This window comes from Camelus ferus, chromosome 33 (genome assembly GCF_009834535.1).
Source record: "Camelus ferus isolate YT-003-E chromosome 33, BCGSAC_Cfer_1.0, whole genome shotgun sequence".
Classification (NCBI taxonomy): domain Eukaryota; kingdom Metazoa; phylum Chordata; class Mammalia; order Artiodactyla; family Camelidae; genus Camelus; species Camelus ferus.
The window spans coordinates 12856767-12878813 of NC_045728.1; the positions used below are offsets into that span (position 1 = coordinate 12856767).

The window sequence follows — 22047 nt, forward strand, 5'->3', positions numbered from 1 at the left end:
GTTTTGTTTTTATGCCTGCAAGGGTACCCAGTAATGACTAACTCCAAATAATTCTGTATCTTTTTTTGTAGGGGGTAGGGAATTATTACTCTGGCTGTTGTTTTGAGAGTAGATCATGGGGGGCTCAAGGACAGAATCAGGGATATGGTTGGGAGTAATATTCTGAGGTTATTGCAGTAATCCAGGAGGGAGACAGTGGCTAGTGGACTAGGTTGGTGGCACTAGAGTCGGGTAGGGGTAGGGGTGAGGAATAGTTGAATTCTGTGTATGTTTTGATAGCAGAGTTAATAAAATGTGCTGATGAATTGGACGTGGGTATGGGAGAAAGAGAACGAAGAAAGATGGCAGCAAGGTTTTTGGCCTGGACCCCTGGGAGGATGAAGAAAAGAGCTGGCGTCAAGAAGCAGCAACAAGTAAGGCAGCCTGGTGTGAGGTTGTTGGATTTGGGCAAAGAAAGCAAAATCACAAGCCTTCTTCCTCTGGTCTCTGGCGGCACGGGGCCCCCGAGAGCTGGGGCCGGTGTGATGTTAAAGAGGATGCAGAGAGGCGGCTGAGTTATCTTGGCCTTGCCCCGGCTGCCCTGGCTCTTTTGGGAAGAAGTGTTTGTTTGATAAACAGGAAGTCGTTTCCATGGGTGTAGAAAGAAGAAATGATAGAAACGGGTGGCCAAGCAAAGAACTGCTGGCTGTGGTTAGCTTGGAATTGGAAGAAACTTTTTCAGGTACCCACCTAGGCTTAGCACACAAGCCGCCTTTTCCCCATTCTAGACTGGCTTATTTCTTCATCGTGAAAAATGAAAAGTTTCTGCCCTGTTGCTTGACCTGCTGTCAGGGTATGTTCATTTTCAGCTAGTGTTTTGGATCAGTTATGAGTTGTAGACCTAGCAGACAAATGGAGACACTGTCTGTTTATAGTGGAAAAGTGACTTATTTTAAGAAACGTTGGCTCCCCACCGCTACCCCATTAGTGGCATGCCTCTGACACTCCAGTGAAGCTGCCACTGGCCTCGGGAAGTTAAGACTGCCTTATGTGTATTTGTGTTCTTTGAAAGGTTAGAATCTAAATGTACCACAAGATATTTCTTCCTGAGTCAGATTGGGACAAAATTACAAACAGTGAATTCTGAAGCAAACTTTATAAATGCTGGCGCTCTAATGTTTTTGAAATTTTAGAATTTATTCCCCCCCCACTTCTAATAATATACTTCTCATGAGGTATATAAATCCCTTCGTGACACTAATATTTTTATGTTTTGTGAAGTAGAGCAGATAAAAAGGATTACAGAAATCTAGTGCCAAGTGATTTATGGTGATTGGAAAGTGAGAAAGAGAACTTAGACTCTTTCCTTTTGGTAAGAGCTTGGAAACAGGAGAACCGTTTTCTCCTCTTAACTGAGAGTCATCTCATCCTTGTCTGGGTTGAAATGGTTGAAGTTGTGATAGAGAAAAACTTTAAATTTGCCCCAGAGGTATAGTGGCGACTAAATAGATAAGTAGGTAATTGATGGTGAAGAGAGACTTAACTGTGATGGGCTGAAGATTGTCTAGACTCAGGGGTGGGGTGAAGCGGGCAGGGATCCGGGAATACAGGGGACTAGGGTCATGGCTCCAGGGTGGGACGTTTGGGACAGGAGACATGGGTGGCATCTCGCACAGCATTTAGGAGAACTAGCTCACTGAACAACTCTTCAGAGTTCCCTGCAACTAGGGTTTGTCCTGACAAGATTCAGAATATATTTTACTTTGAATGTTGAGTAATTCAAGAGCTGTTTGTTTCATTTGCCTTCTGAAACTGCCCCAGTGTTTATTCAAATGCTGTGACTTTGTGTTGAGTCCAGACGGGGCTACTGCTCTGGGTTTCTTTGCTGAAAGTTCAGTGTCCTACTTGAGCCTGAAGAATGTTTGCTGCCTGCCTATGGAGCACACACGGACATAAAGCAGCCATTTGTCAGCAGGCAGCTGAAAGGCAGTTTCAGCGGGGACTGAAAACCACTGCAGGCCGCCAGCTTCCTGGCACACCCACCAGACCCTGAAGGTTTACACTGAAAGCAAACTAACGGGATAGGAGGAGGGGTGGTGGTAATAAGATGGGCAAAAATAAAAGCAGAGACTAAAGTGTGAATGACACCGAGCCAGTGTGATGGTCTTGAATGTGAAGAAGAGCACAGTGCTGCCAAAGAAGAGGAAACTTAAACATCAAACACAATGGCTAGAAAAAACATCTGGTGTTTGCAGCCAACACCTTAAAAAAAAAAGTGATTTGTATCCCTTCTTTATATTCATAACTTTAGGGACACCCTGGGTATCTTTAGGGAAAGTACTATACAGTTTTAACCAGTGTGCTGTCACGATAAGCTTTTAACCAGAACCATCTAACAGTGACAATTGGTGTATAATAATAATCACCTTCAAGCACTGCAGAATCCTGAACAAACCTATTAACCAAACGCTGAAGTAGTACTTGTGTACTATTGAGTGGATCTTTTTTTAAAAAAATAGCTTTTTAAGTGTCTTTGAAAGTTAAAATTATATATTACGACTCTTAGAGTACAAGCTTATTCCCAAATATGCTATTCTTTCTTTGGCCATAGCATGTAACAGAATTTGTTTCTATTTAGCAGATCAAGAGGTGGAGATATTGGCAGTATGAATGATGCATCCAAGGACAACCAGTGTGTCATTGTAGAGATAAAACAGAACGAGGCTGCATTCCACCAGCTCCTGGCCTCTGTAACATTTTTGAGAACTTTCCAATCATTTTAGGAAAACAAAGTACTTAGAAAATATAAAGAGGTTTTTTTAAATAAAAGAAAGTCACTTATTTTGGAAATCACTAAATTAATCATTCTGTTGTATTTAAGAAGCTCTTTGATGTATTCTGGTAATTAGTATTTACTGCCAGATGAATGTCTCTTGGGCATTTTAATTAATGGGTGGTTTGGCCAAATGAGCTTCTGATGGTAAACCTTCATAAGGGTTTATTTTTATGTTTCTCAAGAATAGCTGTCTCTTCAAAGCTCTTTAATTAGACAAAGTTTAGCAGCTAAACATATTATTAGAATAATTAGGCCTTGGTTTAAGAGAAATAGTGGGTCAAAGGAGCAGGTACTGTTAGAGAATGGCCTCTCAAAATGGAACACAGCGTCCACATCTGATGGGTGTCCAGGTTTCACAGCTTACATGCACTCACTGTCCCTAGTTAGGGACTTTGTGTTGTTTAAAGTTAATTTGACAGAGCTCACCAGGAGCCTAAACATACCAGAGTGTGAGCTCATTTATCACCACCTCTAAACTCCTGCAGAAAGCTGTATTCCCGTCCTTTTCACTTTTAAGCTAAAAACCTCTTATTTTCTTTATTTTTCCTACTAAATAGGTAATCTTGGGTACAAGAATGATTGTTTTTGAGGGAAATGCCTCAGAAGTCTTGTGTGTGGGTCAATGTTAACTCTAACAATTAGAACAACTCCTTTGGGGGGGATCTTAGTTAATAATTTAAATAATACACTTGCAATGTTCTTAAATTTACTATAGTATTTGGTCTCCAAAGTTTTATGTTTTTTGTGATCAGAATATAGTTTGAATTACTTGAAGATCTGCTCTGTGGATGGAGTGTCATTTAACCCCCCTTCTTCACAAACCCCCTCGCCCCATTTTTTTCCCCAAGCTCTTAATCTTACCCATCGCTATTAGAACATACACTTTGTCTCAAACTTCCTGTTTATGATGAAGAATAGATATACTGGTCCTGACTGGTCTTGTGGGTGACTGAGATGGTGCCAAAACAATTGGGTAATATTACTGAAACTACTGTTTATAGACACACAATAATATACTTACTTAAATTGTCTAATTTTTCACTTTCCCATTGTTTCCGGATGATTATGATGGCAAGTGTGTCTTTTTCCAGCTCGATCAGTTGGTTTAAGGATAGTGCTAATGAGCCTTAGAAATTTCAAACAGAGTGAACTGTGCTGCTAACATTTCTGATCCTATCAGCTGTCGTGCCCCATATATGCTGTTAGAGGAAGAACTGGGCTGAGGATATGTATGTCATTGGTTCAGTATAAACCTACTGCCACTATTAGAAAAAAGTAAAGAACTTATGAACTTGATTTTATGCCAATCTATTCATTTTTAAATATAGTAGATAGCATGGTTTGTAGAATTACAAAGTTTTATCACATGTAAATTCTTTGGCTATACCTTAGCAACTTAGCCAATGAAATTATTTTATTTAAAGTGGTAGTAACTTCACTTGGTTTTCTATTGGTGTTATCTGTAAAAATTAACAACATAGTTTAAAAAATATTTGGTAGGCACAATAAATGGAAATGTAAAGATGCAGGTGTATTATAATGCATTCCAGAGAATTAGTCACCAAATAAGTACATTTTTATGTCAAATTGTAAACTTTTGAGAGAGCAGAAGAGATATTAGCCTAAACAGAGTCCTCTATAAAGCAGTTTTCCCCCTTAGCAATGACTAATTTCTGTCTACTCTTTCCTAAAATGATTGATTATTGTGACTCTGCTTTTTGACTCACCCTGCAGCACAGGAAATATCGCTGATGCTTATCTCCATGTGCATGTTTGCTGTGTCTGTGTAATCTTTTGCAACAGAGATATGAACAGGAAGGTGCTGAGTGCTACAATCCTTGATGAATACCATTGCATGCATCCTCAGAACTCCCTTTCTTATGGTAGAGCAAGTGTATTCTTATGCATACGTGTGTGTAACGGAATTTATACTGAACAGAGTTTGAGTACTGATTACTGATGAATTTTTACAGATACAAATCAGGACTGTAAGTGTGTTGTTTTCCATGTGTTTGTTTCACGTCTTTGACTCACTCATGTCCTGGGCCCCCTTGCCTCCCTCCTTCCATCTGCCTTTTGAAAGTATACCACTGTCCGAAATGAGAGCTGAAGGTGTTCTTCTCCATCGCAGACCACCTGGTGGCCCACGGCAGGATGGCAGAAAAGGAGGCCCGTCGGAAGTTCAAACAGATCGTTGCAGCCGTCTATTTTTGTCACTGTCGGAACATTGTTCATCGTGATCTAAAAGCTGAAAATTTGCTTCTGGATGCCAATCTGAATATCAAAATAGCAGGTGAGAAGTGTGCTGAGGATGTGAAATAGGAATAAAGGAGCTTTTCCTTTAAAGTTCTTAAAGCAAGGGGTTGTCTGTTTCCGTCTATTCAGAAAGTATTATAAAAAGGACTGTGTGTGTGTGGGTTGAAAATTAATAAGCTTTCAAATACATTTATGCTATTTTTTAATGTAGTATTAAATGAAAGGTTGGGGAGAAAGAAGAAAATGTAATTTTTAAATAATAAAGGATAAAACATAGAATAAAGTAGTAAGAAAAACTGCTAAAAGTGTATACCCTCTCAGCTTCACTTGAGAAGGCTGATTTGTATCATTGCTGATGTAGCACACACTCATTCTTAAGATGGATTTTATGATCATTTAGGAAGAATAAAGCTCATAGTGGTTTAAAGGAAGTTCATCTCTTTTTATCCTCAAATTTCCTTCATCTGCTCATCGGACAGTGCCTGAAAAGCATTTTTCACTGCCTCAGTCTACTCATACTTCAGTATTAGTAAGCTGTCAGCATTTGCCCAGCCAATGCAAGCTCACCACCTATTGATAGAAGAAAGTGACTGCAGTCTGTATAGAAGTTATAAATATAAAAATAAATCATTTTTGTTTTCTGACAATCTTCTGTATTACATTGTGTGTGTCCCTCATCTCCCAGATAAAAAGGGAGGGAGTCTCATATAGAAAACAGAAGTGTTGAAAAAAAAAAAAAGGAAAAAAGAAAACAGAAGTGTGGCTAGAATATAACTGTCTTGAAAAAAACCTAGGTAAAAAGCAGTTCTAAGGATTTCCCTCCTTAATTGGATAGGAAGTGAGAGTTCAAGTCCATATTATAGGTCAAAGTACCTGCGTGTACCCTTGCAGGTTAGTGATTCTCCTGACAGTTTCTTTTGTGTACATAACTCTGCTCACTTTCCAGGCTCTAAGTTTACATCCTTGGATTGTCACCCAGCCTTTTATTTATCTCAGTTGGGCTGATTAGAACTTTTATAGTTGCAAGCTCTTTGAATCTCGTATTTGCTCAGTATATAGTAGACAGGAATTAGATGCTTTCTTTATCTTACGTAAAATCATGTTTTTCCTTTGCCCTTATGTTTGTTTTATGTTCTCTAAAACTCTCTAGATGCCGGCAGTTCTCACAAGGGTGGGTAGGATGGAAGGACCTGACAATTTGCAACCCTCTTTTATAATTATTTGTTGTAGCTTCAGTTAAAATAATGGTAGTAAGACCTACTAAGCCTCACAGTCCTCAAACGTATAATAAAATGTTGAATTAACTGTCTTTTGTTGCCGTAACAAATTACGACAAGCTTAGTGGCTTGAAACAATGCAGAGTTATTATCTTATGGTTCTGGAGGTCAGAAACCTGAAATGAGCCCTGTAGGGCTGAAGTCAAAGCGTTGGTGGGACAGGTTCCATCAGGAGCCTCTGCAGAATTTGGCTCCTCCCCTTTTTCAGCTTCTCAAGGCCTCCTGCATTGCTTGGCTCCAGCCCTTTCCTCATATCGCTCCTCCTCCTCCTCCTGTTCCCGTTGTCATCTCCCACTCCTAGTCTCATTCTCCTACTTCCCTCTTACAAGGACCCTGTGATTACACTGGGCCCTCCTGGATAATCCAGGATGGTCTCCCATCTCAAGATCCTTCATCTGATCACATCTGCAAGAGTAGGCAACACATTCACAAGTTCCATGGATTAGGACAAGGACGTCTTGGAAGGGCTGTTATTTAGCCTATTACGAATGTTATCGCAGGGTTCTTTGAATTATGGATTAGGGTAGTGAGTTAAAAGAAGGCTCTCTTTTTCTGCTACAGTCTGATTCTACCCTCACTGACCAAAGCCTAAGAAAAATGTTTATGCTTCCTTAGTTCTTGATTTTAGAACCATTTTGATTTAGTTAAGGGAAATATTTATGGCTTTTAGTTTTTGCATTGGAAAACCAATATAAAAGAAGAGGTTGGTGATAATTGAAATTAGAAACTCTTCTGACAAATATTTGGGTAAGGAGATTTTTTTTTAATGCTTTCCTTTGTTAATAGTTAATAAAAATCCATGTAGTCACAATGTGAGTCTCTACCTGCTGGTGTGTAATTGCAGACTCCTAGGGTGCTGGCAGTCAGCTTTGGGCTTTCTGTGTTAATACATATACTTTGGCAAGATTTTTACTTCATTAACCCAAAGTCTGCGTTTTTATTACTTGTTTTCAGAGGAAAGCAAGAAGTAAATGAGCACCTCTAGTTTGGTGCCCTGCTGCAGTATCTGGCATTGTCTTTGCAGTCTTTCCTACACGCTGTCATTACTCAGTTTCTCAGTCATTGCCTGAACTTCCTTCTTACGTATAAATTAGATAGAAGGCCCGCTCCCATCTGCCACGTCTTCTTTGCACTTAATGGAACAGTGGGAGAAATGCTTCTAGCTGAAGCTGACTACAGTGTGACTAATTTTGGAGAGGGAGATTGGATGATTCTGACAGGATAAGGTCAGATAAGTAATGAAATCAACTTTTTATTCTAAAAGCTAAAAGTGACTTTCAGATCCCTGATCTTTTCAGTGATTTATTGTAAATCTCAGTCTTTTTGATGAATTACTGTAAATCTCAGTAAGAAAGAACTGCTATATATGAAAGAAACACATGAAAAAGAGTGGCTTTTTTGTTTTATTTTAAATATTGTTAGTCTTAAGCACCTCATATTTTAAAATCATCATATATGTTACAGCAGCAGATTAACATGGAATTAATAAAAATTCAGATTAGGAAATTTAAGGAATTCATGTTTTCCTCATGCCAGTGCTTACCTAGTGGTTTTGATGAAAAGACTGTGCATCCTGTTCAAATGTAGATGAATAAGTTGTTCTGGGAATGTTTGTATTTACAGGAATTTATTTTTACTTTTTGTATGAAGTAATGCGATAATTTACATGTAATACTTGGTACTACTATAAAAATCTAGCTGTTATAGAAGCTTATGCTAGCCCTCTTCAGGAGAATGTGTGTTCCCTGGACATGAGAGGTAAGTTTCAGTTACAAGTATTAAGAGATTAAACATCATTCCATGGTTTAAGAGTTTTTGTGCTTAAATTCTTACCCATGTATTTTTGTTCTAGTGCTATTTCTAAAGAGAATGAAGCCCAGGCGAACATTTTGTTTTCTTTCTGGTTTTAGAATAAAATAGTTCTTCTTAATGGCAGTCACAAACCTGTCTTCTGTAGAATTAGTTAAAAGATGTTTCCGTCATTGGTAATCCAGAATAAGCATTGATCACTTTCACAATAAAGAATTTTGTTTGAAAGAGTTACCAAGTCTCGAACTAAGAATTTATAGTGGTTATCTGAAATCTTATCTGTTCTTAACAAAGGCTCGTTGCTCAGGTATCAGGGAAAAGAAAAAAAAGAAGTCTTAAGAACATGACTCCTACCTTCAGGAATTTACAGTCTATTTGGGCAGCAAATGCTTAGACCTTTGAAAAGGTTAGATAACACCGAAATTATGCTTCACATATATAAAATTGCTTTGCAGAGCATTTTCACATGTATCATTTAATTTCATCATATTTGGCGTGCAAGTAGAACTTGTTTGAAAACATTCGAGTTTTCGAAACACCTTTAACTTGCTAAAACTTTGAATTTCTTATAAAGAGCACTCATGCAAATTGCTTTCACATAGAGAGTTCAATGCTGGAAAAAGAATAGGGTTCTTGGTGTCTGACCTTTCACTTTTTGTGTCTCAGATGTGTGAGATTCCATAGAGGAGCAGATGAAGGGGTGGGGAGGCACAACGTGTCTCTCTCAGCATGTGGCCTGTATCCCTGGGTGGCAGCATGTCCAGCAGCTACCAAATCATAGTTTGATACAATAGAAGAGATGTTATAAAGCACTCACGATTCAGTATCACATTAATTGTGTAGTCTAGTTACCACCGTTCAGAGGATGGAGAAACCACTTCAGTTTGCAAAATTCCATTAGATTGCAAGTGTCACAGAGACTGTAACCATATCTTGTGTATTGTTTCCCCGCCCCCCACCGCCTCGCACACACCTGTTCAGTAGTAGGTGCCCAAAACCCTTGTTGATCTGAACTTTACACAGTGGTAATGAGGACATAAACACCCTTTTGAGGATGTAACATTTGTGGTGAGTCTTAAAGAATGAGTAGAACTCTTTAAGGATCGGTGTAGGGGAGAGAATTGCAATTGTGTAAGTCACTCGGCAAATGCTGATAAAGCACCTGCTGTGTGCAGACACTGACCAAGGCACTGGGGATTCAGCAGCAGATAAAATAGTCTGTTGGAACTAACATTCTGATGAGGGAAGATAGACAGGAAACACATAAATAGGCTCTCGTAAGGGCTGTGAAGTGATAAAATCAAGTAATCTGACAGAATGACTTATGGGAGGATAACCAGCGTAGTTGGAGCCTGCCAAGCTGAAGAGCAGTGCTGACGCCTCAGTGAGGTGAATGGACCATGTTTGAGGGGTAAGAGAAAGGTTAGCGTGGCTGGAGATGGTGAATAAGGTGAGAGTGGAAGGCTAGGGGGAGAGGGCCGGCAAGGGCCAGTTCACGTGGGGCCTTGTGCACAGTGTGCAGGTTTGGGGTTTGAATTTTGCTTACAATGTGAAGCAGAGTTAGAGAAGCCAGAGCAGCAGTGGAAGGCATGCAGCGTATTTGCAAAAAAGTTTGGCTGGAGGGAAGACTCAAGTGGGGAGTCATGCCTGAGAAAGCAGGAGGGGTAGGTTGTGAAATTGTTTGAATACCAGGCTTAATAAGTCAGATTCAGGATGGATAAGAAAAAAAAAAAAGGTGGGAGTAGGGAGAAGGGGCAGGAAGGCACTGGGAAGACCAGCTAAAAGGCTGTGATTTGATTTGCCATTTGGTAAACCCTGCAGACAGGTGGTGGTAGTGGACATAGGTGGGAAGAAAAGAACAGCAGATACAAGAAATGGGAGCAGTGGAAGAACTTCCAGGATGGGATCACCAGTCACACATCTGGGCCAGAAAGAGGAAACTTCTGGTCAAAGATATGTTTAGAAATTGAGAAATCAAATTTTCTTATTGATAGATTATGTTAGGCTATTAAAGAAAAATGGTGTTGTCTTATTTTGATGGTTGATGCACTCTTATTTGAAAGTAATTTTCTTCTTATCCCCAAAGATTAAGTAGAGAAATTTCTATATTTGTAAAAGGTTGCCTAAGAAAAAACCTAAATGTGCTGGCCTATTCCGTGAAGCAAAGTTATTTGAAATACTCAGACGTTATGAGAATGTTTTGAAAATTGTGGAAACTTTTTTTTTTTTAAACCTAAGGAAGTTGGAAACTTTTCTCTTAAATGTCGACTCCCAGAATGGTCTCCATGAGATAGTTTCCACTCCGGTGTTATTGTTTTAGTTGGCAATCAGTAGACAGCAAAGATCTGAAGTTCAGCTACAGCAAAGCCAGTATTTTGGAAAGAATTTCCACAGTACATGGATTTAAGGTACTGTGGAAATTTTTGACCTTTATGCGTTGAGATCTAGACTATTTCATTTTTTAAAAGCGAGAAACTAAAACGTTTCATAAGTGCATTGACCTTTCACCCCAAATAGAGATATACTGAGATATAGTCATATAGGAAAAGAGTTTGGAAACCTTGGATTTCTAAGACTCCTTCCACGGTGTGGTGATGGAGAATGTTCCTGTTGGGTCACAAAAAGTGGTTATGCAATATTCATGTCAGTCCCAAATTTTATGTCATGATCCTAAAGCCCTTTGTTTAGGTAATCTTTCAGTACACCTCCCTGGTTGACAGGTAGTAAACTGAGACCTAGAGAGGCCATGTGAACTTTCCCAAAATTAGGTCATTATAGAACCTAGGAATCGTAATGCCACAACCTGTGTCCTCACCCTGAAATGGTAAATGACCCTCAACTAGCAGGTGCTAAACAACATTAATTGGCCTTTGGGAAAATGCAATTTGAAAAATTCTCTCTTCTGAATCCTATTCCTAAGACTGAAGCTTTTCAAATGAAAAACTAATGTACTTTCATTTAAAAGGCATTTCAGGTACACAGTTGATTTGTGAAAAAAATTCTAAAATTCAAATTCAAATGAGCTTAAAGGTGTTAAAAAAACCTTTCAAATGAGCAGATTTTTGTCAATCATGGTTCTAGGTTATAAGTGAGGTCTTGCTGATTCTGCGAAGTGCTTGTGCTTGCTAGGATCAAAACCGGTTTTCTGTGTAGAGGGCCTCACTGACAGCAGCTATGCTATCAGTACAGAAGCATTGCTTCTCAAACTTTCTCACTGTGATTTTCCTAACACGGAGGCGATGAACTCATACAAGGTGAGAGGGCGGGTCGGGGACAGGTTACATGGTCTGAATGGCTCACTTTTTTAGTCACATGCTTTATTTTTAAATTCATGAACATTCTGTATTCCTCTAATGTCATACCCACATTTGTCTTAGTATTAAAATTATTCAATTTTATTTAATATAGAAAAAAAAATTGATGTCCCAAGAAGGTGTATTTCACTTACCTTACAGTTTCCCGTAAGTCTTGGCGTACTGCAACATTATGCCCAGAATATGTAAACACAGACCAGTTTGAGAAACAGAGTCAAGAATTTCTTCCCCAACTTTAAGTTCCTCTTCACTAACTGCTATTAGTTGCAGATCATTTTGGGGGTATAATTGTAAGTAGATAAATGGAATAGTGAGTTAGATCTCCCCACTCTCCTTAAATGGAATCGTTTGAGAGCCTCTGACAGTAAATCAAGCGAGTCTACCTGGTAGTGAACTAATAGGTATGCTTGTAACTAAACTGTTGCATTTATTGCTCAGTTAACTGGTTGGTTACTGTGGTAGTGTTGACCAGTATGCAGTTTTTCACTGTGTATTGTTAAATTTACGTGGGACATTGGACAGTATAAACATAAGGAACACTTATGTTAAAAATTTAGTTAATGATGGAGAGGAGGGCAAAGCTCAAGTGGTAGAGCGCATGCTTAGCATGCATGAGGTCCTGGGTTCAATCCCCAGTACCTCCTCTAAACATAAGTAACTAAACGTAATTACCTCCCTCCCCCACCAAAAACTTTCTAATTTGGTTAACGAAGATAGAAATGATAATTCTACAGTACTTTAAGACAGACCTTAACAAATTCATGAATTGTCTTCATTTGATCACAGTTCTTTTATAGATATTTCTAGGTCTTCAAAAACCAAAATTTTTATACACACACATATAACATCTGTTTTGCTTTATTGCAAATAAAGACCATCCACATTTATAGTATATTATTTGCAAAGAAGTACAAAACTTGCTTATCCATTTTACCATTTAAAAACAAATCACAGCATAGAATACAAACTTGTGGTTGCCAGGGGGGAGGTGGGTGTGGAGAGAGAAACTGGGAGTTCAAGATTTGTAGATACTGACAGGTATATTTAAAATAGATAAACAAGCTTATACTGTATAGCACAGGGAAATATATTCAAGATCGTGTAGTGGCTCATGGTGAAAAAGAATATGAAAATGAATAAATATATATGCATGTATTACTGAAAAATTATGCTGTATACCAGAAATTGACACAACATTGTAAACTGACTATAATTCAGTTTAAAAAAATTGTAAAAACAAATCATGGAAATAATTTAGATAGACAGGTTTGGTTTTTAGGTTCAAAAATGTAAGCATTCCAAGTGCCAGGTCATAAAAGTTTTTGACTATTTTGGATGTTATAATCTCAATATATACATAGCTCCCAAACTAAACATGATATATAAATTTTAAATTAATACTTTTTCTTACATAAATAATGTCACTTGTAAAATGGGGAAAAATGAATTTTTCTTGAGTGATGTTTATAATGAACTTTTAAAAAATTGAAGTATACTTGACTTATAACATTATGTTAGTTTCAGGTCTACAACATAATGACTCAATATTTGTATGTATTGCAAAATGATCACCACAATAAGTCTAATTAACATTCATCACCATACATAGTTATGAAAAATTGTTTTTCCTTATGATGAGGGCTTTTAAAATATACTCTCTTAGCATCTTTCAAATTTACAATACAGTATTATTAACGATGGTCACCATGCTATATGCAGCATCCTCATGAGTTACTTATTTTACAACTGGAAGTTTGCACCTTTTGACCAACATTGCCTATTTCACCCACCCCACACCCCCTACTCTGGCAAACACCAGTCTGTTTCTCTGTATCTGTGAGCTTGGTTGGTTTGTTTGTTTTTAAGATTCCACACGTAAGTGATAACATACAGTATTTGTCTTTCTCTGTTCGACTTCTTTCATTTAACATAATGCCCTCAAGTTCCATCCATGTTGTCAAAAATGGCAAGATTTTATTCTTTTTTATGACTGAGTAATACTCCATTGTGTGTATATATACCACATTTAAAAATCCATTCATCTATCAGTGGACACTTTTGTTTCCATATCTTGGCTATTGTGAAAAATGCTGTGATGATCATGGGAATGCAGATATCCCTTTGATACCTGTTTTTATTTCCATTGGATATACACCCAGGAGTGGAATTGCTGGATTATATGGTAGTTCCATTTTAAAATCTTTGGGGAACCTCTATACTGTCTTATATTGACTGTACCAATTTACATTCCTACCGACAGTGCGTAAGAGTTCCCTTTTCTCCACATCCTCAACACTTGTTATTTCTTGTATTTTTGGTAATAGCCATTCTAACAAGTGTGAGGTGATATCTCATTGTGGTTTTGATATGCATTTCCCTGATGATTGGTGATATTGAACATCTTTTCGTATACCTGTTAGCCTTCTGTATGTCTTTGGAAAAAATAATCTATTCAGATCTTCTGCCCATTCCATTTAAAAAGTGAAATTGGTTGTTTTTTTGCTGTTGAGTTGTATGAGTTCTTTTTACATTTTGGATGTTAACCCCTTTTCAGATATATAATTTGCAAGTGTTTTCTCCTATTCAGTAGGTTGCCTTTTTATTTTGTTGATAAATATAAATATTATTTATAATGAACTTTTAAGTCAATTTTAATGATGTACTGATATAAAATAAAGTATTTTACTTAAAGTTACATCTTTATCATAAATCATACAAAAATGGCAAATAATTAAAAATTTTCCTTCCTGCGGGGTTAAGATAATATATTCCTTTGAAAGAAGTTTGTTGAGTCAGAAAAGTTGAAAGATACTGGATACCTGTAAAATTAAGTAGGTTATAGTTATCTTTACATTGTAGTCTGAATATGACCTTGATTTTTTTTTTTATCAGCTTAGGAGATTCCCTGAACTTTTAATAGATTCTTTTTCAGGAAAACCCTTCTTCTCTATTATATACCAATTGCCCCTAACCTTTTGCCTAAAACCCAATTTATGAGTATAATTATATAGTTCGATTGTGATTGTGTCATGTGTACCCCCCCAAATTAATCTGCTCCTTGGGGGCAAGGACCATGTGTGCCCCTCTGTGCATTAGTGGTCCCTCAAAAACTTGGGGAGTACCTACTCCTATTACGTTTATACACTACCTTTTAGGTGGGTTCCTTTTCAGATGTTTCCTCACGGTTGAGTTCTTTATTCTATTAACTTTAACCTAAGAGGGTATTTTCTTTCCTGCTCTTAGTTTCTACTAGTTTCAACTAGTTCTAGTTTCAACTTAGAACTTCTGATATGTAGTCATACTTTCTTTTCTCCAAAAGTAGCCTTCTGCTTATCAGACCATATGCCTTGATTTTTAATTTGGAAAATATTGTTATTATACCTACATAGTATATTTCCATTTGGTGTCTTTAGTTTCTTTTGCGACTTTAAGGAGACTTTGATTCATCATGGTCTATAAAAGGCACACGAAAAATTTGTGTAGTATGCTTACCTATCAGTGTTAGAAACTTACCTGGTTGAGTGGACTTTTATTTTTCTAAATGATATGATTTAGAATAATGACTATAATGGTATGCATTAGTATGCATTAATATTTTCAGGAATTCTAGTCAATATTGTTTGTTGGTCTTTTAGAAAGTGTTTCATTAACAACCTTTTCCTGTATACATCTACTCTGTTTGATGGAAAGGTCCTGTGTTGGGGAGAGTTTTTTGTTTTTCATGAGAAGGGTGGGGGTAGTGCTATCTATAAGAGAGCAGAGGGGCTTGGCCTATTACCTCATTTAAAAATAGCTGAGGTCAGTGATCCTGACTGCTAAGGCATTTTAAAGCTTTGGGGGAAAATATGTAAGTCATTAGTTGAAAAATATCAATATAATGCTGGTTTGGCATTTTTGTTTTTAAACTTTCATTTTCCCCAGAAAGAGTCATCATACTATATAGATATGTAGTGCTAGGAAGTTGTGGAGGGTCGGGAAATTACTGAGGTCAAGTGACGGGTGTGGAGGAGCCCCATATATGGTGAAATAGTAGGAAATGCAACAAAATGGTACTACAGTACCTCTCTAACACGCTACCAAAACGGTACATAAATTCTGCCAATCTGCTGAATATTACCCTCTCCCCTCCTCTGATTCTGACCTCCCCTGATTTCTTAAACTAAACCAAATCCCCCCGCCCTCCCCAAATAAGCTGATTACTTGATTTTTTTTTTCATTTTCCCATGAAGGAATTCCTCTTGTGTATAAATGCTCAAGCTGTGAGTCAGTAGTTTTTGGCATTACTTCTCTATTAGCTCCTAGTTAGGAAGTTCAGCCAGGGGTTGGAGGGATTGCTAAACACTGAGGACTTCCCAAGACCCATTTTAAAGAGTAAACTAATGTTGAGACTCTTGGGAACTTTGAAATGCATCCTTCGTCACTACCAGTGTTCTGAGAGCCTCACAGTTGACTCTTGTTCAAGTCCAAATAAAGCTTTTGGGTCGCACGATCTCTAGGCTAGTAATATTGTGTAGGAAAGTGAGATTAGTTCCTTATCTGTGTCATGTTCCATATTGACAGTCCATATGACAACCCAAATCCTGTTTATAAAAGTGTTCTTTCACAGGTGTTGATCTTTGGTTCTTCAAGTCATTTCCAGCAAGGCTACCTGACAGCTTGTGGCCCCCACCCCATACTTATTAGTCCATTGAGAAGTTAACCAAGGGCCAAAATCATTTCTATTCTTGGTCTTTGTCTCTTAACTGTGAGTACAGTCCTCAGAAGCTTTCAGGTTTTGAAACAGGAAGGATCTTGTCATGGTATTTTCTGGCGAGGTTTTCTAAATAAGGGGAAATATTTTCCCACTTCACTTTTTTCCTCTGTCCCCTACTTCCAAGCTGTTTACTTCTAACAGCAAGAACGTGAAATGAAGCACAAGTTACTCTTGGAGGGGTTGGCGCTCACTTGTAGCTGTCCTTCTGTGTTACCTTCACAGGCAGTGTGAACATTTGGAACTGGCTGCAGGCTGTGCCTGATCTATTACATCTGCTTTGGGATGCTCCCTGGTCAGCCAAAAAAGAAGTCAAGGGTATTGCTCTGAGGTGGTGGGGCAAATAAGAAAATTTCCGGTTGCAGTTGTCCTGATTTTTAAATTAATGCCATCCGTTCCCTCTTTCCCCTTACCGCAGAGACATACTGCCCTTCTAGCTCCTGGCTCCTGATCTTGCTTAGAGCAAAGAATTTCAAGTTTCAAAATTGATAGTAAAGCTCTGGTATTTAAACCATCCCTAGAAGACAGACATATGGTTCAAATTAAAGTCTGCTGCTCTGTATTAAGAGAAAGTGATATAAGATACCACTTCAGCCTGCGGAAAAATGCTAACCAACCAGGGTGTTGGGGATTGGAAAAGAGACTTAACAAATTATGTTAGGAGCCACTCATGAGTGGAGAAATAAATGACCATAGGCCACATGAAGAGAACAGCTCCACCCATGCGGCTTCGATCATGCGGGTGTGAGTGTTCACTGTAACCAGTTCCTTCTCGTTTCCCCCTTTTCTTCTGTAACTGTTTAGGATAGTCATCATTTTAATGTTGAATCTCTAGGTCATAAAATTCTCCTGTTGCCTGTAAATAAAGAGTAAGGGATATAAAGTATCTTCATGTCGTATTTGTACCTGAGAATTTTCAGTGGCTTAGTTCTTATTATTCAACATGGTATTTTAAAAGTCTTTACGTGTAAAAAATTTTTTTTTAATATAGAATAAGCAATAATATAAACATAGTATAGGAAATTTAAACAACAAAATATTTTTAAATAGTCAAACTGGAATCCCACCTGCAAAACTATCATTATCATTTTGAATGCATTTCTTTTTTTCCATGCATGTTTTTCATAATAATAAACACTATATTATAATTTATATGTAGTTTTTATCCTTTATGTTATGTCAAGTATTTTCCCATATAGTCATTGTTAATGACTGCATATCAAGTAGATACACCATCATTTACTTACTCTATCCCGTATTGTCGTAAGAGCACAGACGTTCCTGTTAGGGGTTTCTGTTCACTTCCCCCTCCCTCCTTCAACATTATTGGTGCACTTCAGAACCGTGAAGTACGTATACTTAATCTGTATCTATTCTCTTCTCTGCCGTAAGTTTCTATGTTATTTTTGTTGCTGCTGTTGTTCTTGTTTTTTACTTAACATTGACATGGCCCCTCTTCTGCTTTTTCCTTTGTATTGCACCAGAGCTCTTCATCCTGAGCCGTGTGAATGAAACTTGCGAGGGTGTGGTTTATTTCACTTGTGAACCCTCCTTATATTCTGGTCCTAGGTTGACCTGAACTGCGGCAGGACAGCACTTGAGTATTCCTTAGAATGACAGTCACGGAAGGCTAAAAGAAGATAGTGACTGAATACAAAGTGCCTGAGGTTGTAGAGAAATGCTTAGGCTCTGTCCATTCACTGGCCTCTTATGGGATTTGAAAGGTTAAAAAGTTATAATGTGTCTTAAAGACTTAAACAGAAGACAAGACACTATAAACCTCTTAGAAGAAAACATAGGCAAAACATTATCTGACATAAATCTTAGCAGTGTTTTCCTAGGGCAGTCTACCCAGGCAATAGAAAGAAAAGCAAAAATAAACAAATGATGGAGAGGGTATTGCTCAGTGGTTAGAGTGCATGCTTAGCATGCACAAGGTCCTGGGTTTAATTCCCAGTACCTCCATTTAAACAAACAAACAAATCTAATTACCTCCCCCCACAAAAATAAATTAAACATTTAAAAATAAATAAACAAATGGGATCTAATTATACATATAAGCTTTTGCACAGCAAAGGAACCCATAAGCAAAACAAAAAAACAACCTATGGAATGGGAGAAAATATTTGCAAAAGAGACTGACAAGGGCTTAACTTCCAGGATATATAAACAGCTCATACAGCTTAATAATAAAAAAAACAAACCACCCAATCTAAAAATGGGCAGAAGACCTAAACAAGCAATTTTCCAGTGAAGACATAACAAATGGGTAATAGACACATAAAAAATTGCTCATTATCACTAATTAGCAGAGAAATGCAAATCAAAACTACAATTAGGTATCACTTCACACCAGTCAGAATGGCCATCATTCAAAAGTCCACAAACGATAGAAGCTGGAGAGGGTTTGGAGAGAAGGGAACCTTCCTACACTGTTGGTGGGATTATAGTTTGGTGCAGCCATTATGGAAGACAGTATGGAAATTCCTCAAAACACTAAAAATAGACTTACCATATGATCCAGCAGTCCCACACCTGGGCATATATCTAGAGGGAACCTTAATTCGAAAGATACATGCATCCCAGTGTTCATAGCAGCACTATTTACAATAGCCAAGACATGGAACAGGTGACTGGATAAAGTAGTTGTGGTATATCTATACAATGGAATACTACTCAGCTATAGAAAATAATAAAATAATACTGTAAAGCACAGGGAAATATACACAAGATCTTATGGTAGCTCACAGAGAAAAAAATATGACAATGAATATATATATGTTCATGTATAACTGAAAAATTGTGCTCTACACTGGAATTTGACACAACATTGTAAAATGATTATAAATCAATAAAAAATGTTTTAAAAAAAAAGAAAATAATAAAATAATGCCATTTGCAGCAACATGGCTGGACCTGGAGATTGTCATTCTAAGTGAAGTAAGCCAGAAAGAGAAAAATACCATATGATATCACTTATGTGTGGAATATAAAAAAAAACACAAATTTATTTATAAAACAGAAACAGACTCACAGACATAGAAAACTAACTTATGGTTACTGGGGGAAGGTAAGTGGGGGTAGGAAAGGATAAATTGGGAGCTCGAGATTTGCAGATACATATATATATATATATATACACACACACACACACTCGCTGAAAAAACAAGTTCATACTGTATAGTACAGGAAACTATATAAGATTATGTTGTAGTAACTTACAGTGAAAAAGAATATGAAAATGATTATATGTGTGTTCATGTATGACAAACATTATGCTGTACACTAGAAATCGATACATTATAAACTGACCATACTTCAATAAAAACAATATATCCAAGAGAAAAAAACTATAATCAGAAAAAAAAAATATGTTCTAAAGTTAGGGGAGAGTTCAGATTATTTATCAGAAAGATTTGCCAAAATTAGATTTACTCTGTTATCTAGGTTTGTTTTGTTTCGTTTTTTACTATCCCATTTTGGTTTTTTCTTCCCCCTCCCCTTTCTTCTGGCTCTCCATGTCTTTTGATTTGCTAGTTTCTCAAGCCTTTTTACCTTAAGTTGGACATGTTGAAGGAAAAGAAGGCAAATCTAAATCTCTGCAGTGTTAGCAGCTCTTGCTCAGTTAGGGATGACAGTGACAGTACAGACAAAAATGAGTGTTTAAATTATTTATCAGTACTGTGTCTTAGTCCATTCGGGCTGCAGTAATAGGATAGACTGAGTGGCTTATAAGCAACAGAAATTTATTGCTTACCGTTCTGGAGGCTGGGCGGTCCAAGCTCAAGGCACCATCATGGTCACCTTCTGCTGAGGGCCCTCTTCCTGGTTCATAGCTAGGGCCTGTGCCCTGTGTCCTCACGTGGTGGCAGGGCCAACGGATCTCTCTGGAGTCTCCTTTATAAGACACTAATCCCATTTGTGAGGGCTCCACCCTCATGACCTAATCTACTGACAAAAGTCCCACCTCCTAATACCATCACACTGGGGATTAAGATTTCAACATGTGAATTTGGGAGCATGCATTCAGACCATAACATAATGTATGCTACCTTCATCATTTAACATGAGTTATTTAATATGAATTATTGAGAAATAGTTGTTTTATTAGTATAACGCTAATATCAATATTTTTAATGATGTGAATTGCTTATCATTTATACCTAATTGCTATGATATTATGACAGTGGTTCTATGTATCATTAAAATATTAACTTAAAAAAATTTTTTGAACTACAACTGTAAACTTTATCATTACATTTCAAGTCTTCACAGTTTGCTGTTCTTCTTATATTATTGTTGCTGTTTTCAACAAAAACTTCATGGGATTCCTGTTTCAGCAAGCAACTCCTAGTTCCTACCCTTTTAGCTGTTCTAAGGGCTGCTCTGAGTTCTCATACGTTTATTTCCTTTTTAACACTTCTCTCTTTTCCTCCCTCCCTCTCTGTTCTTAGTTAATCAATGAGTCATTTGTAAGATATTTAATGAGCGCCTTCTCTTCTGCCAGGCACTGTTCTAGGCAGCAGAAAAAATTAGTGGTGAGAAAAATAGCCTGATCCCTGCCCTCCTGAGCCCTGATGATAATGGAGCTTAGAGTCCAGTGAAATGGCCCCAAACGGCAAGAAATAGAAGTAGGGGAGAAAAAGAATCCTATTCCTTTCTCTTTTTTCCTTCTCTTATTATGAAATATTATGTATGTAGACAGAAATGTGCATTAACCATGTATGTACGCTTTAATGCATCACTGTAAAGCAAACATCTGTGCAAATTACCATTTAGATAAAGAAATAGATAATTCCATGAGCCCAGACTGCATCCCCCATCACAGCAACATCTTTCCCCCAAGAGGTGATCACTGTCTTGATTTTCATGTTAATCACTTACTTGCTTCACTTGATAGTTTTTTCTTTTTACTTAATTTTACCACCTTTGTAATGCATCTCTCAGGAGTTTTGTTCTAAGAGATGCCATTTATATTGACTATAATGTGCAACGAGCCCATCTTTAATGTAGTTGGCTTGTTTTTGAACTCCAGGTGAATGGAATCATACTGAATATATTGTTTTATTTCACAGAGCACTGTTCGCAAGATTTATCCATGTTTGTGTAGCCGTGATTTATTCACTTTAATTTCTGAGTAGTAGTCCACGACAGAGCTATACCACAAGGTGTTTTTCCATGTTATCTATTGGTGGATATTTAGATTGTTTTTAGTTTGGAGCTCTTACTAAAATTGCAAAGAACATTAATGTGCATTCTTACACATTTAAGAGTGTGAACCCAGGAGTGAAGTCGCTAGGCTGTACTGTGTGTCTGTTTTCAGAGTTTACTTTTGTAACCCCAAAGTGGTGTGTCGCACATGCCGTAAGGGCTCCTGTTCCTGCATGTCCTCACCAGTGCTGGGTGTTACTACACTTTGTAATTTTTGTCATCTGGTGAGTGTATAATGGTTATCTCATTGTGGCTTTTAATTTTTATCTTTAATAATGAGATTGAACTCCTTTTCTTATCTTTTGGCCTTTTTTGTGAAGTGCCTGCTTATGTGAGTCTTTCGCCCGTTTTTCTATTGTGTTGTCTGCCTTGCTGATTTATAGGAATTTTTGTTTCAATAATAAGTAAGTGTCTTTTGTTTTATGTGTTACAAATAGCTTCTCTCGTTTTGTGGGAATTTCACGCTCTTTAAAATGCCATTCAATGAATAGACATTTTAGTATAATTTTAATGTAACCAAATTTACCACCTCTTACTTAATGATTTATGCTTTTTGTTTCTCGCTTAAGAAATCCTTCCGTTCTCCTGAGGCTACAAAGATAGTCTCCTTTATTA

General features: G+C 37.5%; 1 protein-coding gene across 4 annotated transcripts in view; it reads left to right on the forward strand.

The window, feature by feature from the left end:
- SIK3 (SIK family kinase 3) overlaps positions 1-22047 on the forward strand; it is a 212255-nt gene that overhangs the window by 134146 nt on the left and 56062 nt on the right. For all 4 annotated transcript variants that reach the window (XM_032472294.1, XM_032472296.1, XM_032472297.1 and 1 more), the window contains exon 4: positions 4947-5108. In XM_032472294.1, the coding sequence (XP_032328185.1) occupies positions 4947-5108 (162 nt within the window). The remainder of the gene's footprint in view (positions 1-4946; positions 5109-22047) is intronic.